Source organism: Loxodonta africana, chromosome 23 (assembly GCF_030014295.1).
Source record: "Loxodonta africana isolate mLoxAfr1 chromosome 23, mLoxAfr1.hap2, whole genome shotgun sequence".
Classification (NCBI taxonomy): domain Eukaryota; kingdom Metazoa; phylum Chordata; class Mammalia; order Proboscidea; family Elephantidae; genus Loxodonta; species Loxodonta africana.
In genome coordinates, this window is record NC_087364.1 from 40,052,871 (window position 1) to 40,079,867 (window position 26,997).

At 33.9% G+C, this 26,997-nt stretch overlaps 1 protein-coding gene across 1 annotated transcript in view; it reads right to left on the bottom strand.

Annotated features, from left to right (window-relative positions):
* SI (sucrase-isomaltase) overlaps window positions 1–26,403 on the bottom strand; it is a 101,183-nt gene extending 74,780 nt beyond the window's left edge. The window contains exons 1-13 of the mRNA XM_023555539.2: window positions 26,183–26,403; window positions 24,785–24,915; window positions 23,717–23,834; window positions 23,313–23,422; window positions 21,210–21,361; window positions 18,825–18,996; window positions 17,279–17,378; window positions 15,459–15,571; window positions 12,001–12,126; window positions 11,429–11,560; window positions 11,218–11,337; window positions 9,379–9,492; window positions 4,310–4,394 (exon numbers count right to left, since the gene is read on the bottom strand). Of these exons, the coding sequence (XP_023411307.2) occupies window positions 4,310–4,394; window positions 9,379–9,492; window positions 11,218–11,337; window positions 11,429–11,560; window positions 12,001–12,126; window positions 15,459–15,571; window positions 17,279–17,378; window positions 18,825–18,996; window positions 21,210–21,361; window positions 23,313–23,422; window positions 23,717–23,834; window positions 24,785–24,915; window positions 26,183–26,300 (1,591 nt within the window). The 5' untranslated portion in view covers window positions 26,301–26,403. The remainder of the gene's footprint in view (window positions 1–4,309; window positions 4,395–9,378; window positions 9,493–11,217; window positions 11,338–11,428; window positions 11,561–12,000; window positions 12,127–15,458; window positions 15,572–17,278; window positions 17,379–18,824; window positions 18,997–21,209; window positions 21,362–23,312; window positions 23,423–23,716; window positions 23,835–24,784; window positions 24,916–26,182) is intronic.
* Window positions 26,404–26,997: the final 594 nt, after the last annotated feature.

Below are 26,997 nucleotides of genomic sequence, written 5' to 3' on the forward strand. Positions count from 1 at the left end.
TGGATTCAAACTGCCAACTTTTTGATTAGCAGCCATAGCACTTAACCACTATGTTACCAGGGTTTGCGCTATTCATATTAAAAAAAAAATTCATATTAGGTACATTTAAATAATCACACAGACTTAGACAAGGTACTCATGCAAAACTTTCAGCATTTTAACTACATTTTCAAATAAATTTTGCTTAAATTTATTAAATTCAATTAAATTTTAATTATTTAATTAAGGCCAATATGCCATATGCAATATGAAGCCCTGGTGGCTTAGTGGTTAAGAGCTCGGCTGCTGACCCAAAGGTCAGCAATTCAAATCCACCAGCCGCTCCTTGGAAACAATATGGGGCAGTTCTACTCAGTCCTAAAGGGTCGATGTGAGTCAGAATTGACTCAACTGTACCTAACAACATGCCAGTAATAAAGATCATTTTGTAAGATTACTATGTAATCCACACTGAAGGCCGTAGTCTTCGGCCTTCATTAGTAAGTGCTTCAAGTGGTCTTTGTTTTCACAAAGTAAGGTTGTGTCATCTGCATATCACAGGTTGTTAATGTGTCTTCCTCCAATTGTGACGCAGCACTCTTCATATATTTCAGCTTCTTGGATTATTTATTCATCATACAGATTGAATAAGTAAGGTAAACAGATACAACATTGCCACACTCATTTTTCAATTTTGAACCATACAATATTCCCTTGTGGTATTCAAACAGCTGCTTCCGGTTCCAACTAAGGTCTGGCATAAACAAAATTAAATCTTCTGGAATTTCCACTTTTCATAATATTATCCACAATTTCTTATGATCCACACATTCAAATGCCTTTGCATAGTCAATAAAACACAGGTAAACACCTTTCTGCATTCTATGCAAGATCTACCTCATTATATATCCTCTTCTGAATCCAGCTTGAACTTATGGCAGGTCTCTGTTAATGCACAACTAAAGTCACTTAGATGAATAAAATAATTTAGATGAATAAGGAAGACCAAAGAAGAACTGACACCTTTGAATTGTCATGTTAGCAAAGAATGTTGAATACACCATGGGCTGCCAAAATAACAAACAAATCTGTCTTGGAAGAAGTACAATCAGAATTCTCCTTAAAAGCAAGGATGGTGAGACTACGTCTCACATACTTTGAGCATGTTATCAGGTGGGATCAGTCCCTGGAGAAGAAAATCATGCTTGATAAAGCAGAGCATCATTGAAAAAGAGGAAGAGCCTCAGAAAGATGGATTGATACAGTGGCTACAACAATGGGCTCAAGCGTAACAACGATTATGGTCACAGCACAGGGCAGGGCACTGTTTCATTTTGTTGCACACGGGGTGGCTATGAGTCAGAACTGACTGGACGACACCTAACAAAAACAACAACAAAGTAATTTTTAAATTATCTTCAGGAAACTTTTCTGATATGTGACTTTAGTAATATTGATCAATAATTTCTGAAATTATTCTGTATGATCATCTTTCTTTTGAATGGGCATGGATATGGATCTCTTCCTGTCAGTTGGGCAGGTAGCTGTCTTCCAAATTTCTTGACATAGACAAGTAAGTGCTTCCAATATTGCATACATTTGTTGGAGTGTCAATTCATATTCCCTCAATTCCTGGAGCCTTGTTTTTCACCAGTGACTTTAGTGCCTTTTGAACATTTTACTTCAGTGTAAGTGGTTCCTGGTCATGTGCTACCTCCTAAAATGGCTGAACATAGATCAATTCTTTTTTGTACAGTGACTGTATTTTCTTTACATGTTTTGATGCTTTCTGGATAATCCTATATATATGTATATATATATATATATATATATGTATATATATATATATTTCCCCATAGTGTCCTTTAGTAATGCAATTCAAAGCTTGACTTTTCTTTTTTGTTCTTTCAGCTTGAGAAATGCCAATCTTGTTCATCTCTTTTGGCTTTCTCTCTCCAGGTCTTTGGACATTTCATCATAATACTTTACCTTGTCTTCTCAAGCCACCATTTAAAATCTTCTGCTCAGTTCTTTCTTTTCTTCGTTTCTTCCATTTACTTTAGCCACTCTGTGGTTAGGAGCAAGTTTCAGGGTCTCTTCTCGTATTCATTTTGGTATTTTTCTTCTTTCCTGTGTTTTTAATAGCCTTTCACTTTTTCCATGTCTGATGGCCTTGATGTCATCCCACAACTCTTCTGCTCTTTGGTCATTGTTGTTCAGTGTGTAAAATCTATTCTTGAGATGTCTCTACATTCATGCAGGGTGTATTCAAGGTTATACTTGGACTCTCACGGACTCTTTGACCTTTTTCAGCTTCAATTGAACTTGTATATGAGCAATTCATGGTCTATCTGTTCCACAGTTGGCTCCTGGCTGTGCCTTAACTGATAATATTGAGCTTCTCCACCGTCTTTTTCCACAGATGTAGTCGATTCGATTGCTGCATAATCCATCCTGCGAGGTCTATGTGTGTTAAAATCAATTGTGTTGCTGAGTAAGTCATTGTGCTGTTATGTTATCTGCATATCCCAGGTTGTTAATGTTATCTTCCTCCAATCTTGATCCAAAATTCTAACATGAAGAATTCTATCATGTGATCTATGGTGTCATTTCTCTATCATCAAGGTCATATTTTCCAACTACTAATCTTTATTCTGTTTCCAACTTTTGCATTCCAAACACCAGTAATTATCAATACATCTTTATTATACACTCCATCAATTTCAAACTTCAGCAGGTCATAAACATCATCAATTTCTTCATCTTTGGCATTTGTGGTTGGTGTATAAATTTGAATAATAGTCATATTGACAGTTCTTACTTGCAGGCGCAGGGACATTTAACCTATTACTTAAAGTGTTTTCCCTCACAATAGATCTCCAAATGTTCTTTTTAATGAAGAGTGAAACTCTGTTTCTCTTCAGTTTGTCATTGGTGGCAGAGTAGACCACATGATTTTCAAATTCAAAATGACCAATACCAGTCCATTTCAGCTCACTAATGCCTAAGACATCAATCTTCAAGCTTTCCATTTCATTTTTAATGACTCACAATTTTCCTTGATTCATACATCATACTTTCCATGTTTAGGTTACCAATAGATGTTTGCAACTTTTGCTTCTCATTTTGAGTCATGCCACATCAGCAAATAAGGGTCCTGAAGGCTTTATTCCATCTACATCTTAAATCAACTCTACTTTGAGGCAATAGCTCTTCACCAGTCTTTGAGTGCCTTCTAACCTGAGGGAATCATTTTCCTGCACTGTAATGGAAAATATTCTATTGTTAGCTGTCAGGTTTTATTTGGTTAACTTTTGAAAGTAGATCACCAGGCCTTTCTTTCTAGTCTGTCTTAATTTTGAAGCTCTGCTGAAACCCGTCCCCCATGGGTGACCATGAGGGTATGTGAAATACTGGTAGCATAACCTCCAGCATCATGGCAACATACAAGCCACCATAGTATGACAAACTGACAGAACGTTGGTGGGTCCATCCTTCTGTATGGATTATACCTGAATGTGAAAAAAATGAAAATCCTCAAAACTGGACTGATAAACAACATCATGATAAATGAAGAAGAAATTGAAATTGTCAATGACTATTCTTCTTGAATCAACAATCAACATTCATCGAAGCAGCAAACCATAAATAAAACTACATATTGCATGGCAATGGGTTCGTTTTTTTTTTTTTTTTTGCATTGGGCAAACCTGCATCTAAAGACTTCCTTAAAGTTTTAAAAAGCAAAGATATCGCTTTGATGACTATGGTGTGCTTGACCCCAAGCCATGGTCTTTTCAATTACCTTATATACATGTGAAAGTTGGACAATGAAAAAGGGAGATAGAAGAATAGACACATTCAAATTGTGGTATTGGTAAAGAGTACTGAATATATTGTGGACTATCAGCAAAACAAACAAATCAGTCTTAGGATTAACACAACCATAATGTTCTTAACAACAATTGTGAGGATGGAGTAAGACCAGGCAGTGTTTAGTTCTGTTGTACTTAGGGTCACTATGAGTCAGAAAAATATTTCTTAGAAGTGAGGATGGTGAGGCTTTACCTGGTTAATTTGGACACCTCATCAGGAAAGACAAATTGCTAGAAAAGGATATGACCACAAAGATAATTTAACATACTATTTGAAAATTAAAAATCATAGTCCTTCTCCTAGAACCTAAGCATGAATATTTTGTATAAATACAAAAAGCCATTGATTTCAGACTCCAAATTATACTAAAGTTTGTGATTCAGAAGTATAGAGTTTACCAGTCAAGAAGAAAAAAAATGTCTCAATGTTAACTAGATAATAAAATTTAAGTTACCAGGAGTAAAAGGTGGATAATTCCATTTGTTCTCCTCACATCCTTTCAAAGAACCTTGAACGAAGCTGGAAACTTCATTCATGTCCTGAATAGATACAAAATGAAGAACAGATGTTTTTAAATAATTACAAAGCGTGTAAGCCAAGACTCTCCAATTATTTGAAAATGGTTTATCTAAGGCAATCAGGGTGTTCTGTCAGTCCTAGAAACCAAATACAAGCTGCTAACATAAAAACAAACAAACTTGCTGAACTACACTCACTATTTGATGCTACTTGCAGGTATGGATAAGTCATCATACTAAAAAAGATATTATTTGTTTTGTATAAATGTACATTCTGGATAACAGAGAAATCTTACAGAGGGTTGGGGTAGTATAAAAAAACAAAAATGTATTTTCCATTACCTAATTTTAATTTTACATACAAAATACCAATTGTCGTTGTTGTTGTTAGGTGTCGTCGAGTCTGCTCTGATTCATAGCAACCCTATGTACACCAGAAAGAAACATTGCCCTGTCCTGCACCATCCTCATAATCGTTGTTACTTTTGAACCCATTGATGTAGCCACTGTGTCCATCCACCTCCTTAAGGGTCTTCCTCTTATGTTGCTGACCCTATATTTTACCAAGCGTGATGTCCTTCTCCAGGGACTGATCCCTCCTGATAACGTGTCCAAATATGTAAGACATAGTTTCGCCATCCTTGCTTCTTTAAGGAGCATTCTGATTGTGCTTCTTCCAAGACAGATTTGTTTGTTCTTCTGGCAGTCCATGGTATATTCAACATACTTTGCCAACTCCATAATTCAAAGACATCAATTCTTCAGTCTTCCTTATTCATTGTCCCCCTTTTACATTTGTATGAGGCAAATTAAAATATCATGGCTTGGGTCAGGCACACCTTAATCCTCAAAGTGACATCATTACTTTTTAATGCTTTAAAGAGGTCTTTTGCAGCAGATTTGCCCAATGAAATATGCCATTTGATTTCCTGAATCCTGCTTCCAAGGGCATCGATTGTGGATTCAAGTAAAATGAAATCCTTGACAACTTCAACCTATTCTCCACTTATCGTGATGTTGCTTATTGGTCCAGCAGTGAGGATTTTTCTTTTCTTTATGTTGAAGTATAACCCATACTGAGGCCTGTAGTCTTTGTCATCAGTAAATGCTTCAAATCCTCTTAGCTTTCAGCAAGCAAAGTTGTGTCATCTGCATATCGCAGGTTGTTAACGAGTCTTCTTCCAACCCTGATGTCACATTCTTCTTCATATGTCCAGTTTCTCAGATTATTTGGTCAGCATACAGACTGAATAAGTATGGTGAAAAGATACAGCCCTAACACACACTTTTCTTGATTTTAAACCATGCAGTATCCCCTTGATCTGTTTGAATGACTGCCTCTTGGTCTATGTACAGGTTCTGCATCAGCACAATTAAGTGTTCTGAAATTTACATTCTTTACAGTGTTATCTATAATTTGTTATGATCCACACAGTCTAATGCTAAACACAGGTAAACATCTTTCTGGTATTCTCTTTCAGTCAAGAACCATCTGACATCAGCAATGATATCCCTCATTCCATGTCCTCTTCTGAATCCAGCTTGAATTTCCAGCAGTTCCCTGTCAATGTACTCCTGCAACCACTTTTGAATGATCTTCAGCAAAATTTTACTTGCATGTGATATTAATGATATTGTTTGATAACTTCCACATTCTATTGGATCACCTTCTTTTGGAATGTGCATAAATATGGATCTCTTCCAGTCAGTTGGCCAGGTAGCTATCTTCCAAATTTCTTGGCATAGACGAGTGAGCACCTCCAGCACTCCATCCATTTGTTAAAACATCTCAATTAGTATTTCCTCAATTCCTGGAGCCTTGTTTTACACCAGTGTCTTCACTGCAGCTTGGACCACTTCCTTCAGTACCATCAGTTCTTGATCATATGCTACCTCCTGAAATAGTTGAACGTCAACCAATTCTTTTTGCTACAGTGACTCTCTGTATTCCTTCCATCTTCTTTTGATGCTGCCTGTGTCATTCAATATTTTCCCCATATAATCCTTCAATATTGCAACTCGAGGCTTGATTTTTTTCTTCAGCTCTTTCAAATTGAGAAATGCCGAGTGTGTTCTTCCCTTTTGGTTTTCTATCTCCAGGTTTCTGCACATGTCATTGTAATACTTTGTTTTCTCAAGCTGCCCTTTGAAATCTTCTGTTCAGCTCTTTTACTTCATCATTTTTTCCATTCACTTTAGCTACTCTACTTTCAAGAGCAAGATTCAGAGTTTCTTCTGACACCCATTTTGGTTTTTTCTTTCTTTTTAATGACCTTTTGCTTTCTTCATATATGATGTCCTTGATGTCTCATCAAAACTCATCTTGTCATTAGTTTGTCATGTCTCAAATCTATTTTTCAAATTCTAGTGGGATGTACTCAAGGTTGTATTTTGGCTCTCATAGACTTGTTTTAATTTTTTTTCAGCTTCAACTTGAACTCGCATATGAACAATTGATCATCTGTTCCACAGTCAGCTCCTGCCTTTTTCTAACTGATTTTGAGCTTTTCCGTTGTCTCTTTCCACAGATGCAGTCGATTTGATTCCTATGTTTTCCATCTGGTGAGGTCCATGTGTATAGCTGCTGTTTATGTTGTTGAAAAGTGGTATTTGTAATGTACAAGTTGTTGGTCTTGCAAAATTCTATTATGAGATCTCTGGCATTGTTTCTGTCATTGAGGTCATATTTTACAACTACCAATCCTTCTTGTTCATTTCCAACTTTTGAAGTCCAATCACCAGTAATTATCAATGTACCTTGATTGCATGTTTGATAAATTTCAGGCTGCAGAAGTTGGTAAAAATCTTTGATTTTCTCATCTTCGGCATTAGTGGTTGGTGCCTAAACTTGAATAATAGTGCTATTAACTGGCCTTCCTCATTCATGTATGTATATTATCCTATCACTGACAGCATTGCACTTCAGGATAGATAATACAATGTTCTTTTTGACAATGAATTGGATGCCATTCCTCTTTAATTTGTCATTCCCGGTATAGTAGACCATACGATTGTCTGATTCAAAATGGCCAATACCAGTCCATTTCAGCTCACGAATGCCTATGATATTGATCTTTATGTGTTACATTTCATTTTTGACAACTTTCAATTTTTCTAGATTCATACTTCATACATTCCATGTTCTAATTATTAATTTCTCCTGGATTCATACTTTGTACATTCCTGTTTCTGATTAGTAATGGATGTTTCCAGCTGTTTCTTCTCATTTTTAGTTGTGCCACAAAAGCAAACAAACACCCTGAAAGCTTGACTCCATCCACATCACTAAGGTCAACTCAGTTTTGTGGAGGCAACTCTTTCCCAGTTGTCCTTTGAGTGCCTTCCAACCTGAGGGGCTCATCTTCAGGCACTATATCAAACAATGTTCCTCTGCTATTCATAAGGTTTTCACTGGCTAATATTTTCTGAAGTCAACTGCCAGGACCTTCTTCCTAGTTTGTCTTAGTCTGGAAGCTCCGTTGAAATCTGTCCACCAACGGTGGTACTTGAAATACCAATGGCAAAGCTTCCAGTATCACAAAAACACACAAGCCACCAGAGCAAGAAAAACCGACAGATGTGCTGTAGAAAATATCAATTATGTTTTATGTATAAAGCAACTAAATTTTATAAATAGTTTTGTCACTCTTCTCACTGGGACTCTTTCATTTACACATTTTTAGCACATTTATTCATTCGATATATTTTATCCACTTCAGCTGGCATTTATCTAGTTTCTGTGATGTTCTAAGGAGTCCCTTGGTAACACTTGACTAGTAGCTGAAAGGTTGTCAGTCCAAATCCACCTCAAGGCACCCTTGGAAGACAGGGCTGGTCATCTGCTTCCAAATAGTCCCAGCCTTGAATACCTATGGAACAATTCTATTCTTCACTCATGGGGTTGCCATGAATTGATATCAAGTCAAAGCAACTAACAACATGATATTCTGAGCACTCTGCTAGCACCTATGCACAGCACTGTGCATAGACCATATCTCCTATATGCTCATGAAAATAAATAAATAAATAAAAGTGAAAAAAAAGACAACTAACATTTTAGTATTCTAATTCAAAAAGTTATGGCCCCACAGAGCTCCTGAAATAGTCTCAGCTATTCTATCACTTACTAGAGAGAAAATTTCTAAAGGGAAGGGGCTTATTCAGGTTCATGTCACTGCAATTGCTTGAATATAGTAGAATGAAATGTATTACTATGGATTGAATTGTATCCACAAAAAAGGTATGTTGAAGTCTTAACCTCTGTACCTCCGAATGTGACCTTTTTTTGGGGAAATACGATTTTTCTTTTTAAATGTTACCAGTTAGCAAAGTCATAATGGAGTAGGATGAGCTCTAATCCCTTTTGAGTGGTGTGTTATAAGAGAGGAGAACAGACACAGAAACAAAGTCACACACAGAAGAAAGGTGCCATATGACGTTATATCAACAAGCAAGGGAGCACCAAAGATTGCTGGAATCCGCTAGAAGCTTGGAGAAAGGCATGGAACAGTTCTTGTCTCAGAATTCTTAGAAGGAATTGATACTTCTAGCTTCCAGAACTGTGAGACCATAAATTTCTGTTCTTTAAAGCTACTCCCTTTTAATACTTTATTGTGGCAGCCCTATGAAACTGAGACATATATGTTTCCGCAATTACACTGCTATAGGTTTATTTAAAAATCTGGATGAACTGTTTCCTAAACATCAGTTATTAGTCATAAACATGCAACACCTTAGTAATAGAAACCGACTCAATTTTGTAAAGGCTTATTATATTACTAGAGCAAAAAAAAAAAATCAGTCTGCATTTTTTTTTTAGCTTGTATTCTTTTCTAACCCGAGAATATGATAGGTATTATTATATTTATACGTTCTGGAAAAATATTATAGGTTTTTTGTTGTTGTTGAATACTAGAAACAATGTACCTTGTTATATAATAATACTTTATGCCTAAATAATTCCATGCTCACTAACTAAAGTCACTGGTTTAAAACTGTTACTTACAATCCAAAGTCCATCGTAGCTTACTTCTTGATGGAAACGATCGCATTCATCTGCCCACCAATCAATGCATTGTGGACTAGTGAAGTCAGGGTATACTGTTAGTCCTGGCCATACCTAAAATAATAAATTGTTCACATATTTTCATAAATAAATGACAGAGAAATGGAAGACAAACCTAGTTCAGCTGAGCAGAATAGTAAAAAGTATTAAAGTTATAATATTGTACCTCTTTAAGTATGTATGACTCATGCACCAAATATATTCACAATAAAATTTGGCTTACATTAAAATGCACTTAAAGAAGAACAGATAAGAAAAAGAGAAGGGGATCATGAAACATTTAGGTAGGGAAAAAGATATAAATATGGGATTAGGCTTCTATTTTGACTGCAGCTAAATTATTTCTAAGCTTCTAGTAGGTTGGGTTAAAGAAAAAAATTAAATATATTCCTTGTGTGATAAAAAGAAAAATCACTTTAGTTTCTCTTCAAAGATATTTGTTTCCAAGACATTTGAGGAGAAAACCCCCGGTATATTTATTTTTTATTTAATAAACATGAATATGACACTTATGTGCTGGGTACTGTTCTAAGCATTTGACAATACATCATTTAGTTTTCATTATTACTTTAGGAGTTGGGTACTACTGTTATCACCATTTTACTGGTGAAGTAGGAACTATCAAACCAATTTTTATAGATGAGAAAAATGGGGCACAAAGAAGTTAAATAAGTTGCTCAAGGTCTTATCACTAATAAATGGCACATCAAGAATTCAAACTCATGCAGTCACATGCTATTAAACACTGTAAGTTCCTGCCTCTGTATCATTTGTTTTTTCAACTTTTTCAGAGTAATTTGCTTATTACTTACAGCAACTATATTATACAAGAAGAATTCAATTTCAGATAAATTGAGATAAATGATATTGTTTTTATATCCAAATGACACGCATTGGCTGTCTAAATCTGTCCATATCCAACTGAGCAGGTCCTAATATAATATATTTTGTATGCTATTAATAGGCATTATAGAGAGGAAGAAGTCTTTGGGTAGTACAAACAATTAAAGCTCTTGGTTGCTAAGCAAAAGGTCGGAGGTTTAAATCCACCCAGAAGCATCTCGGAACAAAGGTCTGGCAATCTACTTCTGAAAAATCAGCAGTTGAAAACCCTATAAAACACAGTTCTGATCTAATAAACTTAGGGTCACCATGAGTCAGAGTTGACTCAGTAGCAACTAGTTATAGGGAAAAAAATCTAGATATTATTATCATTTTTGATATGTCTTACAAAGTTTCCTCTAAGAGAATATTTATCCTGGTTAAATATATGCATTTGGGAGCTGGGAAATTTTTCCTGATTCTGCTTCTCATTAGCTCTGTAATCTTAGTCACTTCACCTCTCTTAAGATTGAGTTTTCTTACCTGTTAAGTAAAAATTTAATCATAGACATCTCATTATTTTATTTTGGGGGTTAAATGTAAAACATATAACTTAGTGCCCAGCGTATAAGTATTCAATTTATATTTACACTAATTTTCCATCAACTTTCTGCAAAGACTTCTAGATTATTATGTAATAATGTAGATTATCATATTGTGTTAGCTTTCTTTTTAATCATTCATGGCAGTGAAAATTTTCCAGTGTCTGTTTACTCTTTGTATAACTAACTCCTAATAAAAACTGTTTTAGAGATTCTTGAACTACTTCTAAGATTTCTCTCCACACTCAAAATCAAATCAAGAGTTGTAAGCAAACATACACACACACATTTACAAAAATTTGGAGGCAGAATAGAAAATCTGAACAACATAATTTTAATGAATATTATAATTTACCTCTCCAATAATTGGTGTAGTCCCATCTGACTCATTTACCCACACATGTTGTGCAGTTCCCCTGTCATAGGTTTCATATGCTGCTCCATTGGCACGTTTTCCTATGGAAATTGCAGGGTCCTAATAAAAAAAAAGAAGAAACTATAGAGAATCTATTAACTTATTAAATGTGTAATTACTAAAAATATATTAATATATAATCAACCATTACCAGGATGATGACGTATTTCTGTCCATGGTCATGCAAATCTTGAACAAATTCAGGGAGCCCTTTAAATGCAACTGTATCATAAGTAAAATCTTTCTTGTCTTCCATATAGTCAATATCAGTGACCTGTGTATCCTGAAAATTAGTACAGTAAATTTCAATAAATAGTATTGAAAGAACTCTGTAATCACTTCAGTTTTTAAGTCCCATTAATTTGCATTATAAATATAATATTTAAAAAGAAGCAATGGTATTATTTACAGAATTGGTTTTTCTAATTTCTAAGTATAAAAGCATTAAATGATTGCTCATATTGTGTTCCCTGATGATCATTATATATGTGTTATGCTTTGTGCATATTTGTTTATGTGTATATGGATATATACATAGATACATAAACACACATATGTGTGTGTGTATATAAATGCTTCATTTTGTAGAATACCAAAACCTACACATTTCTGAAAAATACTAACAAAATATATAGTGGCTATTCCTGAAAATTTCCTACATTTATTATCACGTGATAATATTTAACTCAATACATATCTGCACAGCCACTTCATTCCACTTACATATGGTATGCCAGCATCCCGGTTTCTTTTCACCACTTCTTTAACTACATCTAGTGATGTATAACTCCAGCGACTCAGTTGGAATCCAAGAGTCCAGTATGCCGGCATTGCTGGTAGTCCAATGAGCTTGAAGTAATTAGTTTCAATAAGGAAAAATATATTTAGTGTTTGAAACTAATATTCATATGCTTATTATATCTCTAATAATCGCTTAAGTTTAACTACATATTTTACACAGAGATAATGACACTTGTATTCTAAAATACTTCCTAGATCTCTATTAAGAATTTTGGTATGAGAAACAAGGATTTTCTACTTTGTCATTTATCTTTTATGTTATGCTAAAAACATTAGAAAGTGCATCATTCAAGAAAGTAGCATTTTGACATCATAGAGCTATAATCCAGGATAAAAAGAAAATTGTTCTGTCACACCACTCCACAGCAAAAAATAACAATAATAAAAATAAAAGATTCATATTAAAAAGATGTTTAAAATACCCAATTTCTATTCTTTTCTATTTTTGCATTAATTTCTCCCCTGATTTACAAAACGTAAATAAAATGCGTAAGCTACAAGGCTCTCATTAGTCATCCCACGTGGTTCATGCAGAGCCTTTGGTTCTTTCCTGCCACTGGAGCCAAGTGGAGCTTTTTCCCACTCCTGCGATGGCACAACAGAGAAGAGCACGGGGTTCCTTCCAGTAACATGCATCTCATGAGAACGACAGAGTATATTGTTTTGCACATGGAGATATAAGCGTAACCGGTATTAGATTTTTTCACTACAAACTGAGCCTTGGGTTACATTAAGACAGGTAAAGTTGTTTGTCATACTGGGTTTTCTTTGGGATCGGCTCTTACGTGTTTTTCTGGATCCGTGCTTTCTCTATTGTCTATGTACAAAAAACTACTATGTAAATGTTGAAAAAAAAACAGTGTATCAGGTTGCATTAATTAAATATTTAATGTATTTTTTAAATAATTTGGTTTTAAATAAAGCGCTCAAAGAATCAGTAATTTTCAAACTATATTCTTAAGTGCCTTATGTTTTCTGAAATTCTCTAATGATTTGGACATTTGATTGAAATTTATATACATGTAGTTAAATGTATAATTTATTTTCCATAGGGTAAATAAGTGAAACATGTATTTTATATACTATTTAAATTTATATGCTTTTTTCTCTCTATGTGTGTGTGCGTGTATATATATATATATATATATGTTGGCACATCGGTTAAGCATTTGGCTGCTAACCAAAAGGTAAGCAGTTCAAATCCACCAGCTACTCCTTGGAAACCCTATAGGGCAATTCTACTCTGTCCTATAGTGTTGCTATTAGAAACGACTTGATGGCAATGAGTTGGGTTTTTTTTGGTATTATGTATATTCACATACATGGGAATATATATATAAGGCCCGGTGGCGCAGTGGTTAAGAGCTATGGCATGCAACTACTGCCAACCAAAAGGTTAGCCACTCCTGGGAAACTCTACGGAGTAGTTGTACACTGTCCTATAGGGTCGCTATGAGTTGGAATCGACTCAACAGCAACAGTTTATATATATATATATGTACACACACACACATATATATATATGCGCATGGGAACGCTGGTGGCATAGTGGTTGAAAGCTATGGCTGCTAACCAAGAGGTTGGCAGTTCAAATACGCCAGGTGATCCTTGGAAACTATGGGACAGTTCTACTCTGTCCTATAGGGTCTCTATGAGTGGGAATCAACTCGACAGCAGTGGTTTTTTTTATATGTATACGTATACATATTTCTGCCTTTTAAACTAATAAACCTATCTAATAAACTAATAAAAATATCTGTCCACTCAAACATTTATGGGTCCAATTTTAACATATTGGTGATCATTAGTGAGTTAGCTTATGCAGAGAGGATAATTTGCTTTCTTCCAACAAGAAATAGTTTCTTCTGTCTACTTGCAACATAATTTGAGCCTCTTTTAAATGTAGCATTGATTAATAGTGCCACATTCTGCACCAATATTTTCTCATATTTTTTAAATTCAAGCTTGTGCAAGTCTACCCATTAAATGTTCTAAGCAAGCGTACTACTCTCCTATGTATATGCTGCATTCAGGAAGCGAGCATACTCAAACTCAATTACTGCTAACCACAGATTTTCTCAGTGTATAATAAGACAGCCATCTCAACTAACATTTTATAAATCAAATTTTAAAAAAATGTGTTGTTCTTTTGTTTTTCTGATGTAATGCCTGTGTACAAAGTCTGTATATAGGCCAGGTCAGCATTGCCACTATGATTTCATACTGTTACTGTTGTTAGTTGCCACGGAGTTGATTGCAACTCATGACAACCCCACGTGTGCAGAGTAGAACTGCTCCATAGGATTTTCAAAGCTATCACTTTTTGGAAGCTGATCACCAAGGCTGTCTTCAGAGGTGCCTCTGGGAGAGTTCAAACCACCAACCTTTGAGCTAGTTTTCGAGCACTTAGCCATTTGTACCACACAGGACTCCTTTCATAGCGTATACATTGTACATTTTGTGTGCTTCTTTTTTGATAATCACATACATAAACAGCAATTTAGAAGTTTTTAGACATTGTAAGTGATCAAATGTATAATATTATATCAGCTTTTTGGATCTTAATTGAAGAAAGTTTTACTTCTTCTAGTAAGAATTTAAAAAATTATTTCTCCTTTGAGAATATTTTTTGGAAATGGGGATTATGTGTCAAAATATGTAATAAGACTTTTTAAATAAGCATTATGCTTGAATGTTATACCCGTAAAAATAATTTCCTTTTCCATAATAACACCAGGAATCCTATACGCCAATAGTTACAGTAGAGCAGTGACGTGGAAGAACTTTTAGAATCAGGGTCAGGACACCCTGGCTTCTTCTCATCCCTAAGACCCATATTAGGCTCAGGTACAAGAAGATCTTATTTAATAAGTATGCAAGAATTGCTTATAAATCTTAAGACACAAATCTTCAGTTTATGTTTCAAACTGTGTCCTTTTTAGGCCTGAGTATTGGAGTCAGTTTTCCTGGAGTTTTGTTACTGTGTATTTACGAGTTTCACTGGTCTTCCATATAACTCAGTAGGCTCTAGAATTTTGCCTATCCTCAACTTGAAATAAGATACCTCCCTTCAATTTATCCCAGCAAAATAGGTCATGAATAAGTAAAGATTTTATACATAGCATCTCAAAGATTTCCAACTCTTGAACTCAGCTGCCTAGAAGCACGAAACTATTTTTGAAATTAGAACTATAGACATTTAAATATATATAGGCGACATGGTGTAGGAAAAAAATAATTACTCAGTTCTGAATAGTGGTAAATTTTTAAAAATACAGGTAAGAGGCCCCAGGTACCTAAAGTGAGCTAAATAAGTAGACACGTTAGAAGAAAGAAAAGTAGGGCACAAAATAATTTAATAAAATAGAAATGAAACACACCTCTTGATACTGTTGAACTACTTGTTCTGGTGTATCACCCAGAAAGATGTAAAAATCCAGAATGCCACCAGTAACTCTGTAAGTTACTACTGGAGGAGGCTGAATGAAAATTTCTACAAAATAAAAACCAAAAAAGCATATGTAAATAGTAAAAATGGTAATAAAATAATTTCAGTATCTTATTTAAAGGACTTTGCATTAACCATACTATTTTTAAAGATTTAAGAGGAAATAGGACATTGAGGGTGGGAAGGACATAAGAGAAAAGTGTAATGCCACCATGCTTGGGGCTAATGGTAGGATATTCAAGGTGTTGCCATTTACAGATATTGGCCAACCCAGCCAACTCAGTGCCGTCGATTCCAAAGCTCTCCTATAAGCTGCACAGTAAGGGATAGTCGATTAGTCTTCATATAACAAAAATATTCCTTTTTTTTTAATTGCACAACAATTAGATATTTTAATTGAAAAGTCCCCACACTCTTAGAAATAATAATTTGTAAGAAGAAAAAAAAACTATACAGAAAGGTTTTTAATGAACTTTTTTATATGTATGACAAGTCCCTGGGTGGTACAAACAATTCAGCACTAGGCTACTAGCCAAAAGGCAACTCAGGAGAAAGGCCTGGTAGTCTACTTCCAAAAAAACAGCCATTGAAAATATGGCATCACAGTTCTACTCTAAAACATATGGGGTCACCATGAGTTAGAATTGACTTGCTGGCAACTTTTTTTTTGTGAGGGGGATATGTTGTTGTTAGGGGCAGTCAATTTGGTTCCAACTAATACTGACCATGTCTACAACAAAATAAAACTCTGCCCAGCCCTGAGTCATTCTCACAATCATTGCTATGTTTGAACCCATTGTTGTAGCCACTGTGTCAATTCATCTCTTTGAAGGTCTTCCTCTTTTTCACTTACCCCTCTATTTTACCAAGCGTAATGTCTGTCTCCAGGCACTGGTCCTTCCTGATAACATGCCCAAAGTAAGTGAGACAAAGTCCCGCCATCCTCGCTTCTAAGAAACATTCTAGCTGTACTTCTTCCAAGACAGGTTTGTTCTGGCAGTGTATGGTAAAAACCATGGCTTGGTTCATGCACACCTTAGTTCTCAAGGTGGCGTCTTTACTTTCTAACATTAAAGAGGTCTTTTGCATCAGATTTGCCTAGAGAACCATGTAAAATATCGTTCTTGCTGGAACATTATTAATTTTTGTATTTTTTGTGATTGACGATTTATCTATTAAGCCACACCAAAAACCAAATCAGTTGCCTTTGAATCTATTCTGATTCATGGCGGTAACCCCACATGTGCACAGTAGAACTGCACTCTATAGGATTTTCAATGCTCTGATTTTTCTTCTGAGGTGACTCTGAGTAAGTATAAACCACCAAGATTCCAATTACTAATCAAACGCCTAACTGACTACACAACCCAGGGACTCCTACTTATTAAACACAGATATTTAAAACAAAGAGTCTCTGTTACTTAAATTATGATCAAATGAAAAAAAAATTACTCTTTTTTCTTTCCATCCCCATATAGACCTTTCTGTTTTTTTGTTTGTCCATTTCACTTGGGTGTATGTGTTTCAGTGTTGCTTGTAAGGGAAAAGAAAGTGCTGAATGTCATAATATAGCATTATATAGCATAGTCTCACTAACTTCAAAAAAAAAAACTGCATATAATAAATTCACATGCCAAAATCGTCAGCAGTAGAGTTTCCTCGGATATACAGTATGTATGATTGGAATGAAGAGAGTTAAATTATTTCAAGTAAAACCTTATTTAAATATATTACCGGATAAATCATTCTTACCCATTGCATTGCTGTTCATTAAGAAAACACCAAATGACCTTCCAGAAGTATCTTCAATACACATGAAGAATGTGTGATGGCCATATAAATTATTATTATTCTACATGAAAAAAATTGAAAATTAAATTTTCAAGTATATTTAAAATAAAGATGATGCATATCAAATGACCTTTAAAAGTTCCAATTTTTTCCTGTAATTTACTTATTCACATATTTATACTAATTTTCTCCATTATATGCACCATATAAAATATTGCAGCACAAAAAGCATCTAATTTATTGTTCTATTAGTATACTATTAACATTGTATTAACATATAATATAAATGCTATATTTTTCTTTATGTTTTCTTATGATTAAATGAATTTCAATAAGAATATTTATGATAGGGCAATGGCATGGCCATCCATTATCTCCGATCTAAGTCCAAGTCACTGCAGGGAATTCTAAGATAATACCTATACTGGTAAAACTTTTTTTACAGTAAGTTTGTTAAGAGCTGATGAGGACTGCAATGGTAGGGAAAAATTGGAAAGACACTAATGAGGTGAAAAGAAGAAGATTTTCTGACTGTGTATGGAAAGTTAAAGTACAGAATGTATGAAAAATAGCTTTGAGGTTTTCAGCCTGGTGTTTATTAGGATAATGATGCTGTAAACAGATATTAACAAAAAAAAATTACTATTTCTGTTTCAAATGAAGGCATTAAATACAACACACTTATTTATTTAGGAAAATAAAATAGCTAGCATTGGTATTAAAGAAATCACAAACATTTGATGCAAATAAATCATGAATCAATAAAAAAGAATTTTTAAAAAGAAAAGATATGATCTTTGTTCTAAAGAAAGATCTGTTCTTCTGACTTTCTAGAAGAAGAGACAAATATATATGTATAAAAACAATGCACTGTGGTAATTGTCATATTAAACATGAATAAAGGGTTAGAATGTAAAGACTGATTCTCTATTGGTGTGTTTGGCAGAAATCCTTACTAGGTGAAACTTCGGATAAATCTTCAATGACATGATCTATGAGTGATAAAGAGCCTCAAGTTTCAGTACTTAGAAAGATAGCCAACATCATGTGCAAAGATGTGAAGTTATGGAAGACTATTACATGTTATGAAACAGGAAAAATTGTGCAGAAATTCTCTGAGGTGATGTCCAATAGATAGGCAGACACCAGATCATGGTAATAGTTTGGAATTCATATTAATGAAATGACTAGCAATTAATGGATTTAAGTAAAACGGTAATTTAATCTGAAAAGGGAATGATAAACTATAAAAATGAAAGTCAAAAGAAGAACTTCATAAACTGGAAATGCCTATTCAAATATTCACAAAGTCTTTTGTCACTGATTGACTTAACATTGGACTTAGCTAGCAAGCATCAAGCCCAAGGTAAACAAGCTTCTGGGTTAAGTACCATTGATGTCCAAATAGTTTAACTGATAATTTCAAATAATTAATGGTTTCAGATGGATTAAAATTATCTTCTCCAATATAGTGATTTTGTTTAAAATAAGAAAAATAATTTCTTACATCAGCAGGAGTTTGATCCCGGGTAAAGATTGGCCATGTTTTCCAGTACAAGTCATGACGAAATCTCTTATGATTGTGTTCCCCAATACCATAAATATATTCACTGGGAAGTCTTGTCGAGATCTGTAAATATTGGTCAGCATACACCAGGGGACCAATACTGCTGTCAAACCTGAACCATAAAATAAATAAATGACCTAGAAACATATATAAAATGTTCTAACAAATATAGGTTTATGTTAACATCATCCGGAGTATTTCATTTTAAAGATGTCAATCTTTAACTGGTGGTCTCAGGAATACACGCATTACATAAAAAATCAGAACTAGTTAATTACATCAAAAGAATTTGTCTCATCGTCATAAATACAGATCTTTACTTGCATTCCCTCCTTTAATTTCCATCACAAACCTAATATATAACTGCTGATATTAATCTTATTTCAGAGATGACAAAGATAAGAAAATTAATCCATATTTTCTAAGGTCACAAACTGGTAGGTGGCAAATCCATGCTTCAAATCCAGTTTTGCCTTGCTCCAAGAACTCACTTCTAAAATACAGTGTTATACTGCCTTCCACACCTATGATATTTATGCTAAATGTTAAGTTTAATATCATATTTTCATAAAGAAAAAGATTGCATACTTTATGCTAATCAAATATATACTACAAGAAATATTAAGTGGCATTTAACATTTTTATGATTTAATGGCAGAACACAAAGTCAATTGCAAAAGTGTTTATGTTGAAAATATTCACACAAATTTACTAAATGTCTTGCACAAATACCTCCCTTACCCTGACTATATTCATAATAAAGATATCCAGACTATATGTAATTTAATAGATAAAATAAAATTATTTTATCTATTAAAGTTATATCTATAAAATTATAATAATAGTAGGAATAATAATAATAATAATATTAGGAACTATATTAATAATAGAAACTATTCCATCCTAAAAATTAGCAATAAATTTGGATAAATAATGGGAAAAGGACATAAAGTTTTACTAATGAACTTCTAGGTATTTAAAAATATAATCAAGATTATAATTTTATTAAAATAGTGGCTATCCAATTTTCTAACCAACACTGTCAGATGTTTGGATAACAATTGGCACTAATGGAAAAGAATTCATCTCCTGGATAGTATGCCAGTATAAGAGATAAGTGACAGGTGTGCAACTACTTGTGTTGAAATATGAGCCTTAAGAATAAAGTTGGGAAGTGCTTAAAATGGAGAGACTTTAGGGTGAATATTCAAGGAGACAGAAAAGAAGTACATTAGTTTTGAGAAATGTCTTGGAGGTATTGTTTGTAAGAACATTTCTCAAATATATTTTTAAAATTGACATTAAGTTTATTAGGAGTTATGGCATTATCTACGTCTAACAAAGGAAACCCTGGTGGCATAGTGGTTAAGTGTCACAGTTGCTAACCAAAAGGTTGGCAGTTCGAATCCACCAGGTGCTCCTTGGAAATTCTATGGGGCAATTGTACTCTGTCCTATAGGGTTGCTATGAGTCAGAATCGACTCGACGGCAGTGGGTTTGGTTTTTGGATTTATGTCTAACAAAGTCAATGTCAGTAAAAGAGTCAGATAATTTTGCCTATAAGAACTTGACCCATGTACCTAAAGCTAGTATATAAATATATACATAGCATGCATACACAGATATTTTCAATTCCACTATGAAAGAGAAAATTTAATTTAGACATTCATTGGCATTTTAATAGCAACTGTTTTCTTTGAATATCATTTTCATCTGCCTCATTCCCTTAGTAGCCACAGACCAAAATTACTTTTATTTATAAACCAAACACATTGCCATCGAGTCTATTCCGACTCATAGTGACCCTGTAGGACAGAGTAGAACTGCCCCATAGAGTTTCCAAGAAATGCTTGGTGGATTCGAGCTGCTGATCTTTTGGTTAGCAGCCGTAGCACTTAACCACTATGTCACCAGGGTTTCTGTAAAATCAGGATAATATAAAGATTTTATAATGCATAACTTTGGAGAACACTTTCATGAAGCGCTGCAGGAGGTCCTACAGTGTGTGTGTATGTGTAAACAGGTTTTAAAGCACAATTATATCGCTGAAAAATTAGAGAAAAGGAAGACTCAAAACTGGCTGTCAGTATATATATTATTCTAATACTTTCAGCCTCAATATGTATATTCTCATTCACATTCTAGTATCCCTCATCCACAGGAAACAAAATCCCTTTATCATGATAATCTTTACAAAGATGTCTACCCACCCTCTTTGGGAGGATAGTTATTCTTTCTGAAAATGCCTTGAAATTAAGACTTTCCCAGAATAAATTTAAAACTTTATTTAAACTTACATAAATGTAAAATAAGATCGCTACTTACAAAATGTTTTTATTGCTTTTTCTAATAACTTGTATGCTAAATGGTGTTTCATTAACTATCACATCATACAATGCTTCAGAAGTTGCAGGTCCAGTAAAACTTTTTAAATATTGATGAGGAACTTCATATCTACTCTTATTTAGATCAGTAATCTGAAAAGATATAAACAAAATAGTATTACTTGACTCAAATCTATTATTTAAATTTCTAATTTGGAATTAAGTATGAAATACAAGTTCTAAATAGAAAAGCATGTATTTAGTAATTTTATGAATGAGCGATTAATCTATTCACACCCTTAATTTTAACACTGTTGAATGGCTATTGCTATGGATTGAATTGTGTCTCCCCAAAATATGTGTTGGAATTTTAACCTCTGTTTGTGGATGTAATCCAATTTGGGAATAGGGTTTTATTTGTTGCATTAATGAAGGCATATCAATGTAGGGTGTGTCCTAAATTTAATTGCTTCTAAGTGATATAAAGAACAACAGAGACACAAAGAATCCCTGGATGACACAAAGAGTTAATCACCCTACTACTAGCCAAAAAGTTGGTGGTTCCAATACTGGGGAAGTCAGCAAAACTTGACCAAGACGAGGTCATGGAAATTTCATAGGCACATCCAAATGTCCTGAGGGACCGCATTACTGTGCTGATGGTGGGCACCATGATACAAAATGAGCCTAAATGGGCACACTAGCTCAGAGGCAAGGACAAGAAGGCAGGAGGGGACAGGAAAGCTGGTAATGGGGAACCCAAGGTCAAGAAGGGGAGAGTGTTGACATGTGGGATTGGCAACCAATTTCACTAAACAATATGTGTATTGTTTAATAAGAAACTAATTTGCTCTGTAAACCTTCATCTAAAGTACAATTTAAAAAATGAGAAAAAAACCAAAAGGCGGTGGTTCAAACCCACACAGAGGCACCTCAAAAAAACAGGCTTGGCATTCTGCTTCTGAAAGTCAAAGCCTTGAAAAAACTATGGATTTGTTCTACTCTGCACGTATGGGGTCACCATGAGTCAGAAATAACTAGATGGAAACTAACAATAGACATGGAAGCAAGTAAGCACAAATGGGGGATGATGGATACCATATGAAGATCACCAAGAAATCAAGAAACAGAAGCTGAAAAGAGACAACAACCTTCCCCCAGAGCAGAGAGAGAGGGACAGAGAAAGAGATAGAGACTTCCCCTATAGCTGGTGCCCTGAATTCAGAGCCTTGTGAACTGTGAGAAAAAAAATTTCCCTTCTTTAAGCCACCCCTTATGGTACTTCTCTTATAGCAGCACTAGAAAGTTAAGACAGCTATGTAGAGAATAAATTGTATAAATTTTTAAGGAATATATAGAACTAATTGGCTTTAAAAATACTGTACATATAATTGATTAGATTTTCATTGAAAAATATAAAAAATGATGATTGTATTACTAAAACACTGATTATAGTTTATTAGATTTTTTTTGTAGATTTAAATGTCCTCATTGCTCTTCAGAAATTAGACCCTTAGAAAGTACTATCAGGATTTTTAATGTTTTTTTTTTAAAGGTGTTATTTTTGTGAAATTATTGCTAAAAAGGAATTATACAAAGGGTATGGTGTTGTCACTTCTGAAACGTGAAAGACAGTACTAGTTAACTACTTGCTTAAAAAAAAGAACAAGAATTTGTTTTGTTTTTAAATCATGAATAAGTGGTACCAGTAAAAATGATCAGTAAGTGTAAGTTGCATTTATACAGCACTACTAAAATCATTCTCAAATTAAAATTTAAAGTCGTCCTTCATCAAAACCTGTGGTTGAAATAATAAAAATTATAAATGTTTATTCAGTGCTTATTCTTCTTAAGCCCAAGGCACTGTGATACACATTTTCCATAGATTATATTATTTAAATTCTCCAAAAATATCTGTAGGAGAAACTAATATTCCTAGGTTGCATTTGAGTAATCAGACTCAGAGGAGTAATTGGTCTAATCAGTCCTTTTCACTGAAATAAATATTATTACTCAAGTGGGAAAATGTCTTGATATGATGAAGGGATTAATTGTGAAATTCCTTTAATTTTTAAATCTTCTTTAGAAATCTCAAAAGCCAAACCTTGAACCGGAAACGATTAGGTGTCTGACTTTCAGTTGTGAAGAGAACACTGTTAAGGTCATTTCCAAATAGGGTAGGTGAAGATATCCGGTTTAATTGGGCTTCAACTCCTTAAAGAAAGAAGAAAGCTGACATGGGTGACTTTACTGGTTATAAAGATTAACAATCATTAAATCTTTTTCATATATTTTTATAATTTCATTGCCTTTATCACAAATAATGATTTTTTTCCTTTAATTTAGTAACAATTGTGCAAGAAAGAAATCCTTAATATAATCAGTGGGAACGTTTTTGTGTACATACTTCTTATTTGTTTCTATTTAAGACATGTTTCCCTAAGAAAAATTAAAACATATTTTCTTTGTTCCACTTATACTGAATCATTACCATAGAGTACATCTTACCTGTACTTATTGTTTCTATTCCCTGAGCATTATATCCATGGTTTTCTGCAAAGAAACACCAAGGAATAATAGAGTCATTCCATGGCCTCCAGCAGCAGCCTCTCTGAGCACAAATTGCCTGTTAAAACATTTTTAAAAGGAGGTATGTATTATTACTGTTATCAGATGTATCAATCTCTACTTTTTAAGCATGTATTCATCCCAGTGAATGATTATTTTAAAAATATGCCTCTTTCTTCATAATGTAAAATATGCTGAAAAATCTCCTATTCTTTCATTCCTTTCACTTGGAAAAAATATATTTAATTTACTGAATTAATTACACCCGATCAGAGATTGATGCTCTGAGTTGTGACTTGTCAAATTCACATATAGATTATTGTAAGTTCATGTACTTGAAAGGTTCCCACCCTCTAGTAATTATAATCTATGTCATGCAGTTGATGAAAAAGAACTGAAGTATTTGTTATGCACCAATTATGAATCAAACTGCAGATGGTGCTGTAAAGATGAAAATATGGCCCTAAATTCAAGCTCATATAAAATGTTTGATATACTTATTTCCAACTAATTGTGAGTTAAAGATTTAATTATTTAAACTAGCTTATGTGCCAGGTATTATATTTAATGAGTAAGGAAAAATCATGAATTCTCAATAATTTTATAATTTATAAATAAAAAAACAATTTATAAAGCTTACGTAAAATCTTTATAGCAGAGAAACTATATAAAAATATAAAAAGTTGAACAACATAGTGATGTGTGTTAACACTGGCATAACTGAAAATCTAGCTAATATTTTATATTTAACAGCTTATAATTTGAATATCTGTGGGCTATGGATGCATATTTACTTGTTAATTTAATTTGAATTGAGGTACGGAAAAGCAAACTCAATAACTTTGATTAGTTCTCATCTGTTTATACAGAACTACAGTACAATGATAAACACTGCCTAATTTATTATAGATCTTAAAAATATAGAGCTGATCCAATACTGAACAATTACCTTAGTATAAGGATCATAATATATACAGTCATAAAAATATTAAAGACTTTGTTGCAGACCTGTGTTGGAAATTGTTCTGGAATGCAGTTTATTCTCTCATTTATAGAATCATTTTGCTCACTTGGACATTTTCCTAAACCAGGTGGATATGTAGTGGTGGTAGCAGGAGTTGAAACAGAACCACCAATTTCTGAGAGAAAAAAAAAGCCATTAACATAAAACTTGGTATTATTTTCTGATTATTCAAGTAATGAATATGTTATATCAAAAGAATACATGAATTTATATATAATGAATATAAAAATTTTGCACTAAAAAAGACTTACAAATTCAAGCCCTAGTCATGAAAAGGAAAAGATCTGAATGATATTTAATATTTAAAAATTGACAGTGTAGAGTCTCTGTTGACTGTTTCTCCAGAAAATCAAAATATATTCACAGGTCTTCAGGTAGATTCAAAAGGACACAAAATGAACATTCATACTTCACATCTATTTACAATTCGTGCTTCATAAAGGAAGAAAGAAGATGGAGAACATGGGATAGCACAGGGTGTAGACAAGGAGACAAGTGGAGAAAAAAGAAAAAAGGAGGAGGAAAATATTTTGAAGGGAAAAATTTGTTAGGTAGAGCAAAAAAAGCAGGGAGTAGCAAAGAAAAATAAATCTCAACTCTTTATGAAGAGAAACTTGAATAATCAGCTGTGGGTAAGATTCACAATATACTGAGGGATCAATTACTGGAAGAAGTTAAAAGACTGACAGCAGGTGAAAATGCTAACAAACGTGAGGGTTAAACTGGAAGATAATTTATAATATCCATTCAAATTCAGATTTAGTTCAGAGAGAGGATGATGAAGAGCGAGAAATCAGATTAGGTGGTCCAGTGCAGAACGTTGATTCTAAATTAGCGTAGAAATATTGCAAATAGTAATAAGTAAACACATCAAGCCTTGTTTCGCCTTCCCCCGTCTGTCTTTATATAAAAAAAAAAAAACCTGTTTCTTCTTAAAAATAAAAAAGTAGTAATAGTATTAAAATTGAGCTTAAAACAAAGGATATTTCCAAAGACCCCCAACCGCTTTGGAAGTGTTTGATGGCCAGAGCAAAAATCCAGGTCTTCCCTCTAATGAAAAACACATCACTGCTAAGAGCAGACTTTTATTTCAGCTAACATTAACACCTCGATCCCTTTGCTTTTTGCTACTTCTCCTGCAACATACCCAAGGGAGGTCACTGATGTCCAAACACATAAATTCTTTAGTTACAAAGTCTCTTCACTGAAATAACTGGAGCATATTAGATGGAAAAAGTTGCAGTAATTGTGTAGCTTACCCTAGATTTTTTCCTCACATATTTCATTTAGTATAGGCTACCTTTTTGTTAAATCCATAACTATTATGGGATAAATTTCTCTTAATTTCACTATAATCTTTAAATGTTTTCAATATAACTTACCTTCAACAGCAGGTGTTTTAGTTCCTAAAACAGCAACTAGGGCAATAGCTATTATAGTAACTATAGCAAAGAGGACAATCAGAATGATTTCTAATGAAGTGAATTTCTTCCTCGCCATCTAAAAGAAAGAAAGTAATATGTGTTTAAAATATAAAATATATAACTACATAAAATTATCACCATATATCATCAAATTCCCCCACGTGTCTGTCAGTTTGTCGTACTGTGGGGGCTTGCATGTTGCTGTGATGCTGAAACTATGCCACCAGTATTCAGATGTCAACAGGGTCACCCACGGTAGGCAGGTTTCAGCTGAGCTTCCAGACTAAGACACACTAGGAAGAAGGACCTGTAAATCTACTTCTGAAAAAAATTAGCCAGTGAAAACCTTATGAATAGCAGCGGATTATTGTCTGATATAGTGCTGGAAGATGAGCCCTCCAGGTTGGAAGGCCCTGGGGAAGAGCTACCTCCTTAATGACATGAATTGAGTCAAGCCTTCAGGACCTTCATTTGCTGATGTGGCACAACTCAAAATGAGAAGAAACAGCTACAAACATCCATTAATAAACGGGAATGTGGAATGTATGAAGTATGAATTTTGGAAAACTTGAAATCATCAAAAATGAAATGCAACATATAAAGATCGATATCCTAGGCATTAGTGAGCTGAAATGGACTGGTATTGGCCATATTGAATTGGACAATCATATAGTCTATTTTGCCGAGAATGACAACTTGAAGAATGGTGTTGCATTCATCATCAAAAAGAACATTTCAAGGTCTATCCTGAAGTATAACACTATCAGTGATAG